Source organism: Plectropomus leopardus, chromosome 9, assembly GCF_026936395.1.
Source record: "Plectropomus leopardus strain MGB_pleo_1.0 chromosome 9, ASM2693639v1, whole genome shotgun sequence".
Taxonomy (NCBI): Eukaryota; Metazoa; Chordata; class Actinopteri; order Perciformes; family Serranidae; genus Plectropomus; species Plectropomus leopardus.
The window spans coordinates 488,280-500,000 of NC_142184.1; the positions used below are offsets into that span (position 1 = coordinate 488,280).

At 44.2% G+C, this 11,721-nt stretch overlaps 1 protein-coding gene across 1 annotated transcript in view; it reads left to right on the forward strand.

Moving 5' to 3' along the window:
• The first annotated feature begins 3,877 nt into the window (after positions 1–3,877).
• LOC121939117 (membrane-associated guanylate kinase, WW and PDZ domain-containing protein 3-like) overlaps positions 3,878–11,721 on the forward strand; it is a 46,209-nt gene continuing 38,365 nt past the window's right edge. Inside the window, exons 1-3 of the mRNA XM_088081537.1 lie at positions 3,878–4,026; positions 9,951–10,240; positions 11,059–11,175. Coding sequence (XP_087937663.1) covers positions 9,961–10,240; positions 11,059–11,175 — 397 coding nt within the window. The 5' untranslated portion in view covers positions 3,878–4,026; positions 9,951–9,960. The remainder of the gene's footprint in view (positions 4,027–9,950; positions 10,241–11,058; positions 11,176–11,721) is intronic.

Here is an 11,721-nt window from a genome sequence, read left to right on the forward strand (position 1 = left end):
CATCACCATCATCATCATCACCATTATCACCATCATCACCATCACCGTCATCGTCATCATCATTACCACCATTATCACCATCACCATAATCGTCATCATTATCACCATCATCGTCATCATCATCATTACCACCATTATCACTATCATCACCATCACCATCATCGTCATCATCATTATCACCATCATCGTCATCATCATCATCATTACCACCATTATCATCATCATCACCATCATCGTCATCATCATCATCATTATCACCATATCACCATCATTATCACCATCATCATCATCACCGTTATCACCATCGTCACCATCACCATCATCGTCATCATCATCATTATCACCATCATCACCATCGTCATCGTCATCATCATCATCACCATTATCACATCATCATTATCACCATCATCATCATTATCACCATCATCACCATCATCACCATCGTCACCATCATCACCATCGTCACCATCATTGTCATCATCACCATTATCACCATCACCACCATCGTCATCATCATCATCATCATCACCACCATTATCACCATCACCATCATCATCATCATCACCATTATCACCATCATCACCATCATCATTATCACCATCACCATTATCACCATTATCACCATCACAATCATCATCATCATAATACCATCATCATCATCACCATCATCATTATCACCATCACCATTATCACCATTATCACCATCACCATCACATCATCATCATCATTATCATCATCATCATAATACCATCATCATCATCATCATCACATCATCATTATCACCATCATCATCACCATCATCACCACCATCATCATCACCATCATCATCATCATCACCATCATCACACCATCATCACCATCATCATCACCATCACCACCACCACCATCATCACCAGCGTCATCACATCATCACCATCATCATCACCACCATCACATCATCACCACCATCACCACCATCATCACCATCATCATCACCATCATCATCACATCATCATCACCACCATCATCATCATCATCATCATCACCACCATTATCACCATCATCACCATCATCACCATCATCACCATCATCATTATCACCATCACCATTATCACCATTATCACCATCACAATCATCATCATCATAATACCATCATCATCATCACCATCATCATTATCACCATCACCATTATCACCATTATCACCATCACCATCACATCATCATCATCATTATCATCATCATCATAATACCATCATCATCATCATCATCACATCATCATTATCACCATCATCATCACCATCATCACCACCATCATCATCACCATCATCATCATCATCACCATCATCACACCATCATCACCATCATCATCACCATCACCACCACCACCATCATCACCAGCGTCATCACATCATCACCATCATCATCACCACCATCACATCATCACCACCATCACCACCATCATCACCATCATCATCACCATCATCATCACATCATCATCACCACCATCATCATCATCACCATCATCATCACCATCATCATCATCACCATCATCACATCATCACCACCATCATCATCACCACCATCATTACCATCATCATCACCATCATCGTCACCATCATCATCACCACCATCATCATCATCACCATCATCATCACATCATCATCATCACCACCATCATCATTATCACCATCATCGCCATCACCATCATCATCATCATTATCACCATTATCATCACCACAATCATCATCATCACCATCATCATCATCACCATCATCATCACCGCCGCCATCACCATCATCATCATCACCACCATCATCACCACCATCATCATCACCATCATCATCACCATCATCATCATCACATCATCACAATCATCACCATCATCATCATCACCACCATCATCATCATCACCACCATCACCATCATCATCACCATCATCATCATCACCATCATCATCATCATCACCATCACCACCATCATCATCATCACCACCATCACCATCATCACCACCATCACCATCATCATCATAACACCATCATCATCATCACCATCACCACCATCATCATCACCATCATCACCACCATCATCATCACCATCATCATCATCATCATCATCACCATCATCATCATCACCATCATCCTCACCATCATCATCATCACCATCACCATCATCACCATGAACAACATGTAATGTTTGTATTTTTTGTGTGTGTGTGTGTGTGTGTGTGCGTGTATGTGTGTGTTTCAGTGTCAGCGGCAGAAGATCTGCAGCCTCATTAGTCTCTCTCTCTCTCACACACACACACACACACACACACACACACACACACAGTAACACAGAGAGGGAGGAAGATAAATAGGTTAGAGTGAGCAGGAAACAAAGAGAACGAGGCCACAGAGTGAAGCCTCCTCACATTGATGCAGTTGGAGGATCTGTGATGTGACTGACCTACATCTGACCTGCTCGCTACAAATCCACTCACAGTCTCTCAAAATCGACTCGCACATTAATAATTTCTGCTCTCCCACACAGCGTTTTTTACTGTCTTCACAGTCCGTCTCCTTTCCTCACACACAGTACGTCTGACTGAAAATAAAACTGTGAACTCATGAGGCGCAGATACAGTAAAAGACATTTTATCATCCGTCATCAGCAGCAGCAGGGCCGAGGACACTGACGAGTCTCTTCGAGACTTCAGGTGGTGTTGAAATGTGGACGTCTTGAAGCAGGTGTGTGATTAGGGAACATGGCGAGCTAAGAGGAGACAGGATGAGAGACGAGCGCTGGCAAACTTTTAAAATACTGATTCTATTGTGAGATCGTTTGGGGACCCTGTCAAATCCTTTTTTAATTATTCATGCATTTATTCATGTCTTTATTTGTTAATTTATGTATTTATTGGTGAATGGATGAAGTGACGTCAGAGTGCAGCAGCTTTACTTAAATATCAGTCACCCTTTAAAACCTCCATCATTTTAATCCATCAGATACAATAATCCTCATCACCATCATCATCATCATCACCACACAGGGCTGCTGGTTTTACTGGTTTTAGAATAAAACACTGACAGATTAAATGTATCTGAGGTTGCTCGCTTTAATCTGGACTCAACACACCCCATCAGCTTCTGTTTAAATATCACATTCAAATTTTACATTAAGTGCGTGTCCATAAACCTTCAAACCAAATAACACAAATACAAAATTTAAAATATACAACAAGCTGCTGTTCTTAGCTCCGACGCTGTAGCAGGAGTCACATGATAAACAGAGAGAGGCCGAGTGAATCAATATGCTGCACAGAGCTCTACAAGATTTGACTCATTTTAAAATAATCATATTTGTGATGAAGTTGCAGTGACTTTTAATTAGTTTGATTTATTAAAGTGATTTAATTTTTTTCTTTTAGCATGAAATGAGATAAGATCAAATAAGATAAGTAATCCTTTATCATTCTCACAACGGGGAAATGTACATCATTTCAGCAGCAAAGAAATATCAAAGCAGATAACTAAAGCAAAAAGAACAATATTAATAGTTTTAACAAGAGACAATATTCAATGGTTAAACACCAACTACACACGGGTAACTGCATTTACAAAAAAGGGAAATGACCTGAAAAAGTGCTTAAAAATAACAGCAGTCAAATTAAAATGATTTTAAATGTATAATCATGGCAACAGTTTTTTCTTTAAAAACAATTATCCAACTCTTGTGCCACCTGAACTTTGAACGTATGTGTTTGATTGACACATGAACAATTTGTCTATACAAACACACACACACACACACACTCATAAACACACACACATTCCTTCACACAGCTACATAAAGAGAGTGAGGCGGTCCACTCCCTGAACACACTCTGACATCATCACACGCTGTACTCTGACCGCCGTTATCAGAGACACACACACACACACACACACACACACACACACACACACACACACACACGCACACACAGACGGAGGGAGGAGAGAGAGAAACCTTGAAATTAAACATGGCAGCTGAACACACACCGACCAGGACCGTCCATCTGTAGAGGTACAACACACACACACACACACACACACACACACACACACACACACACACACACACAGAGTTATACAGACTTCTTTCAGTCACATTACAAGTAGACGGATTCATGTCTTTACTGACTTCCTGTTAACATGTCTGCATCATGTTACACACACACACACACACACACACACACACACTCCTTTGACGGGGAGGTGACAGACAGGAAGTGACAGAGAGCGAGTCGGGCGAGCGAGCAGGTGTTAATGAGGCGTTAATGGCGTCACGTGTTGCGTTCACGCTGCGATGGCGAGTATCACTTCATTTCCTGTCTGAGGAGCCTCGCTGAGCGCCTGACGCTCCGCGCTGAGATCACAGAGCTGCTGTCTGAGGAGACAGAGCGCTGGTTTAGATATATATCAATGAACAGCGGCGTTTCAAGTTTACTGTGCGCGGCGCTCTGCTGCTCCGCCAGCAGGCGGCCTTCCATTAACCCTCGAACTCCAACTGACTTCAGGAAAATAAAATAATGGAAATTCGTCAATTCAGAAAAACGCAGGAGCTGGCTCCCTCGTGATGCAGCAGGAGCTGTTGTTGCGTCACATAACTCTGAGGAAGTTTTCTCTTTTCACTGACACGATTTACTGACGACTTCTGTTTGGATGAAAAACTGCTTCAGGAAGGAAACCTTTTGTTGTTGCAGGTTTTCTCGTTGAAACTCGGGAAAGAAGGCAGGACATCGTTTTAAAGACCAAGCTGTAAAATCATTTCTCATCTTTGTGATGAAATGTGATGAATTATTTTCTTATAAACCCACTGTCCCACACTGAAGGTAACCATGGTGACAGAAATGTGGCTTAAAACGGCGTTCTGACGTCGCTCAGTGAGAGACGTTCAGCCGCTGTGACGGTCGTACACAGACTCAAACATCTCACCGTCACCTCCTCACTTTCACACGTGTTTAACCTCCTCAATACATCACCACGAACCTCCTTCACCTCCTTTATCTCCTTCACCTCCTTCATCTCCTTCACCTCCTTCACCTCCTTCATCTCCATCTTCTTTATCTCCTTTACCTTCTTCATCTCCTTTATCTCTTTCCTCCTCCTCCTCCTTGTTTACTTCATAGGAAGCCTTCTTGTCTCCTTATTACCTGCCTAGGAAACTTCTTTACCTCCTTACTTTCCCAACATGTTTTATACCTCCTTACTTCATCTCCACAAACCGTCTTTACCTCCTTCTCTAGCCTCCTTGTCTCCTCTGTCCTTCTCTAGCCTCCTTGTCTCCTCTCTCCTCTCCCTCGCCTCCTCTCCTCCTGTGAATCAGTATTTTTGTTTCTTTTGGTTGAATTTTTGGATTTTAAGCGTCGTCTGATCTGATTCGCTGCTTGTTTGTTGTTTGTTTGCTCGCTGACTCCCACCTTCACATATGTTCATCCATATTTAATGTACGCCGTCTAGCAGTGTGTGTGTGTGTGTGTGAATGAAACAGTGTGTGCGGCTGTTCTGCATATATTTGTGTGTGTATATCACTGTGTTTGTTTGTGAGTGTGTATATTACTCTGTGTATTTGTGAAGTGTGTATTGTGTGAGTGTGTGTGTACAGTGTGTGTATAGTGTGTGTGTGTATGTGTGTGTGTGTGTGTGGCTCCCCGCTGTCTGCCACCATCTGCCGTTGTGTGAGACTGAAGCGGAGAGTCCGTCGGCGAGCTGACGGAGGAACTGATCCCAAACAGTCGCAGAACGCGGGGAACCGTTCTCTGCTGATTAAACATTTCATCACAACGTTTCACTGTTGCTAGGAGACCAATTAAGGGCACAGGCGCCACTTTCTGCCACTGCCACTTACGGAGGAGGCGAGAAGCCTCCTACTGAGGAAACAAGGACGCAGGTGATTCCTCAGCAGATAGCGAGGAGGTTTTCAAGGTCAGGTTGTGAGGAAGCTTCCTAGTGAGGAGACAAGGAGGTAAAGACTCCTCCTAGGATAGTCTGTGAGGAGGTGCAGAGATGTCCTGGTTAGGAAATGAGAAGTTAAGGAATCTTATCAGTGAGGATGTAAAAAGTGTAAGGAAGCAAAGAGGTAAAGATGCTCCCTAGCTGGAGAACGAGGAGGTAAGGAAATGTCTTTGGTTAGGAGGTGAGGAAGCAAGGAGGAAAGTATGTTTCCTATGAAGGAAGTGAGGATGTGAAGCAGTGTTCCATTAACTTTGTCTTCATGAAAAAGTGTTCACAGGTGTGAGGGGAGTGTTACAGGTGTGTCAGGAGTGTTTACAGGTGTGAGGAGAGTGTTCACAGGTGTGAGGGGAGTGTTACAGGTGTGTGGGGAGTGTTACAGGTGTGTCAGGAGTGTTTACAGGTGTGAGGGGAGTGTTCACAGGTGTGAGGAGAGTGTTCACAGGTGTGAGGGGAGTGTTACAGGTGTGTGGGGAGTGTTACAGGTGTGTCAGGAGTGTTCACAGGTGTGAGGGGAGTGTTACAGGTGTGTGGGGAGTGTTACAGGTGTGTCAGGAGTGTTTACAGGTGTGAGGGGAGTGTTCACAGGTGTGAGGGGAGTGTTACAGGTATGTGGGGAGTGTTACAGGTGTGTGGGGAGTGTTACAGGTGTGTCAGAAGTGTTTACAGGTGTGTGGGGAGTGTTCACAGGTGTGAGGGGAGTGTTCACAGGTATGTGGGGAGTGTTTACAGGTGTGTGGGGAGTGTTTACAGGTGTGTGGGGAGTGTTACAGGTGTGTCAGGAGTGTTTACAGGTGTGAGGGGAGTGTTACAGGTGTGTCCGGAGTGTTTACAGGTGTGTGGGGAGTGTTACAGGTGTGTCAGGAGTGTTTACAGGTGTGAGGGGAGTGTTTACAGGTGTGTCAGGAGTGTTCACAGGTGTGTGGGGAGTGTTACAGGTGTGTCAGGAGTGTTTACAGGTGTGAGGGGAGTGTTACAGGTGTGAGGGGAGTGTTTACAGGTGTGAGGGGAGTGTTACAGGTGTGTCCGGAGTGTTTACAGGTGTGTGGGGAGTGTTACAGGTGTGTCAGGAGTGTTTACAGGTGTGAGGGGAGTGTTTACAGGTGTGAGGGGAGTGTTTACAGGTGTGAGGGGAGTGTTTACAGGTGTGTCAGGAGTGTTTACAGGTGTGAGGGGAGTGTTACAGGTGTGAGGGGAGTGTTTACAGGTGTGAGGGGAGTGTTTACAGGTGTGAGGGGAGTGTTACAGGTGTGAGGGGAGTGTTTACAGGTGTGTCAGGAGTGTTCACAGGTGTGAGGGGAGTGTTCACAGGTGTGAGGGGAGTGTTACAGGTGTGTCAGGAGTGTTTCCAGGTGTGAGGGGAGTGTTCACAGGTGTGAGGGGAGTGTTACAGGTGTGTCAGGAGTGTTTCCAGGTGTGAGGGGAGTGTTCACAGGCGTGTGGGGAGTGTTTACAGGTGTGTGGGGAGTGTTCACAGGTGTGAGGGGAGTGTTCACAGGCGTGTGGGGAGTGTTTTCAGGTGTGAGGGGAGTGTTCACAGGTGTGTGGGGAGTGTTTACAGGTGTGAGGGGAGTGTTCACAGGTGTGAGGGGAGTGTTCAATGAACAACTACAGGTCGATATCAAATCTTCCTTTTTTAGGTAAAATCATTGAAAAGGCTGTGTTCCAACAGCTAAATTACTTCTTAACAGTCAACAGCTGCTTTAACGTCTTTCAGTCAGGTTTTAGACCACATCACAGCACTGAGACAGCTCTGGTCAAAGTATTTAATGACATTCGCTTAAACACAGATCATGGCAGATCTTCACTTTTAGTGTTATTGGACCTCAGTGCTGCATTCGACACAGTCGACCATGATATATTACTTGATCGACTAGAAAATTGGGTGGGACTATCTGGCACAGTTCTTGATTGGTGTGCATCCTACTTAAAGGGCAGGGATTATTTTGTGTCAATAGGTAACTTTAGATCTGAGCAGACCAAAATTACATGTGGAGTCCCCCAAGGCTCCATCCTGGGGCCTCTTCTGTTCAACATCTACATGCTTCCACTTGCTCAGATCATAGAAAAAAACAAAATAGATTACCATAACTATGCTGATGACACCCAGCTCTACATTTCAATGTCCCCAGGTGACCATAGCCCCATACAAGCACTGGGTAAATGCATGGAGCAAATATCTGAATGGATGTGCCATAACTTTCTTCAGTTAAACAGAGGAAAAACTGAGGTAGTTGTTTTTGGACCCAAGGAGGAACGTCTTAAAATCAGCATGCAGCTCCAGTCACTTCAGTTAAAAACCTCAGACCAGGCCAGGAATCTGGGTGTTGTCATGGATTCAGACCTGAATTTTAAAAAACACATACAAACAATTACAAAGCCAGCTTACTATCACCTCAAGAATATTTCTAGGATTAAAGGTCTGATGTCGCAGCAGGACCTTGAAAAACTTGTCCATGCATTTATCTTTAGTCGAGTTGACTACTGTAACAGTATCTTCTCTGGTCTGCCTAAAAAGTCAATCAGACAATTGCAGCTGATCCAGAACGCTGCTGCTCGAGTCCTTACTAAGACCAAGAGAGCGGACCACATCACTCCAGTTCTGAGGTCTCTACACTGGCTCCCTGTCTCTCAGAGAATAGACTTTAAAATTCTCTTGCTAGCATATAAAGCACTGAATGGTTTAGGCCCAAAATACATCAAAGACCTTCTAGTCCAGTATGAACCATCAAGACCACTCAGGTCATCTGGTGCAGGTCTGCTCTGTGCTCCAAAAGTCAGAACTAAACATGGAGAATCAGCTTCAGTTTCTATGCTCCGTATATCTGGAACAAACTACCAGAAAATATCAGGTCTGCTGAGAGTCTGACTTCTTTTAAGTCAAGGTTAAAGACTCACCTGTTCACTGCTGCCTTTGAATAAAAGGCTTTTTACTTTTTAAATTTTATATTTTACTTCGAAACTCTGCACTGCAACTCTTATTTTTTACTTACTTTTTTTTAATCACCTTTTACATGCTTCTTTTATAATGTTTTAAATGTGTTTCCTTTCCCCCTGTTGTTGTATTTCAATGTTCTGTGTGAAGCACCTTGAATTGCCTTGTTGCTGAAACGTGCTATACAAATAAACTTGCCTTGCCTTGTTCACAGGTGTGTGGGGAGTGTTCACAGGTGTGTCAGGAGTGTTTACAGGTGTGAGGGGAGTGTTCACAGGCATGTGGGGAGTGTTTACAGGTGTGAGGGGAGTGTTCACAGGTGTGTGGGGAGTGTTACAGGTGTGTCAGGAGTGTTTACAGGTGTGTGGGGAGTGTTCACAGGTGTGTGGGGAGTGTTTACAGGTGTGTGGGGAGTGTTACAGGTGTGTCAGGAGTGTTTACAGGTGTGAAGGGAGTGTTACAGGTGTGTGGGGAGTGTTCACAGGTGTGTGGGGAGTGTTCACAGGTGTGAGGGGAGTGTTACAGGTGTGTCAGGAGTGTTCACAGGTGTGTGGGGAGTGTTCACAGGTGTGAGGGGAGTGTTACAGGTGTGTGGGGAGTGTTTACAGGTGTGAGGGGAGTGTTCACAGGTGTAAGGGGAGTGTTACAGGTGTGTCAGGAGTGTTCACAGGTGTGAGGGGAGTGTTCACAGGTGTGTCAGGAGTGTTTACAGGTGTGAGGGGAGTGTTCACAGGTGTGAGGGGAGTGTTACAGGTGTGTCAGGAGTGTTCACAGGTGTGTGGGGAGTGTTCACAGGTGTGTGGGGAGTGTTCACAGGTAATCCCCGGTGTCTGCAGGTGTGAAGTCACTGATATGAAATGATGTCACAGATCGTCACAGATGTTTACAGGTGTGAATGTTACTCGTACGAGCCTCTGAGTTTGTTCCAGAGATGAAGGACGCCTTTAAATTCAGATTTGGTGTAAACACGAACAGCTGATCTTCAAATCATATGACCAGCAGGTAAAAGCAGGTGCGTCACTGAGCACGCTCAGTAACTGTTTGTCTCTTCCTGTCCACAGCTCGGCTGCCATGTCTAAAGCGACCGTGAAGAAGCTGCACTGGCGCTCGAAGGTGCAGGAGAGCTTCGTCCCGCTGGGCGGCGGCTCCGGAGAGCTGGGCCTGGCTATCGGGGGCGGGGCCGACTACGGCGAGTTCCCGTTCGTCACGGCAGCCCACGGGGGTGGGGCCACTGTGGGCGACATCATCTTAGAGATTGGGGGGACGCCCGTGTTAGGGATGACCCTCGGTGATGTCAGAGGAGTCCTCAACTCCTGTCCTCATCCAATCAGGATCAAGACGGTTTCACCAGGTGAGCACATGCATTCAGAGGTCTCTGGATTTATCTATTTTTATATTAATATTATTTTATTTTATTTTTTCACCATCAAATATTAAATTGTATAATTATTTTTTATTGTATTATTTTGTTTTATTTTCTTTAAATATTATTTTTTATATGAAATTATTTTGTAACATATTATTTTTGTATTATGTTTGATACTCATTTTTATTTTTCTGCTCAGAGTCTCTGATTCACTAAAAATGTTTATTCCTCTGTCCACAGAAAACTTATTGCCAGCTATAATGATAACTGACTATTTGTAAAGCAAATATTTACAGCTTATTTTGTCTTATATGATTATTAAACTGAGTGTCTTTATGTTTTTATTATTAAAATAGTTATTAGTTGAAGCGCAAGAATTTTATTCTGAAGGCCAGCAGCTTGATGTATGTGCGGTGTGATGGACGGAAGCTGAGCAGGGACAAAACTTTAATTTGACAGAAATTAAATAATGTTATTGACGTGGCTCAGATGAAGGAAAAGCTCCTCACCGTGTTGCTTTATATGCAGTTTTTTTCCTGTAATTGTTGTAATGTGGATCTTAAAAAGTGCTCCATCAATTCTGAGTATTAATATTATGATAATAATTATAATTATTATTAATAGTATTCTTGCTTTTGTTGTTAATATCTTAATTAGGCCTGCTTGGCTCCGTGCGTATTCACCTTGTTGTTTCACGCACATTTTAAAGGCTAAACGAGGTGAAAAATATTACATCATTACTGTGTGTGTGTGTGTGTGTGTGTGTGTGTGTGTGTGTGTGTGTGTGTGTGTGTGTGTGTCAGGCTCGTCCCTGTGTAAGGACCTCAGGTTGTACCTCAGTAAGTGTTTCACTCCGGGCTCCATGGACAGTCAGCTGCAGCAGCTCATCAGGGAGAACCTGTACCTGCGAGCTGTTCCCTGTAAGACACACACACACACACACACCTGTGTACACACACACCTGTACACACACACACACACACACCTGTGTACACACACACACACACACACACACACCTGTGTACACACACACACACACACACACACACACACACCTGTGTACACACACACCTGTACACACACACACACACACACCTGTGTACACACACACCTGTACACACACCTGTACACACACACACACACACACACACACACACACCTGTGTACACACACACCTGTACACACACACACACACACACACACACACACACCTGTACACACACACACACACACACACACACACACACACACACACACACACACACACACAAACACACACACAAACACACACACCTGTACACGTACACATTCTGAACACATATTTTTGGATTTTGATCGAAGCATTAATGAAACACAGTCACAGTATAAGTTCTGGTCCCAGTCTGCAGAGTCCACAGTCATACTGGTCCCAGTCTGCAGAGTCCACAGTCATACTGGTCCCAGTCTGCAGAGTCCACAGTCATACT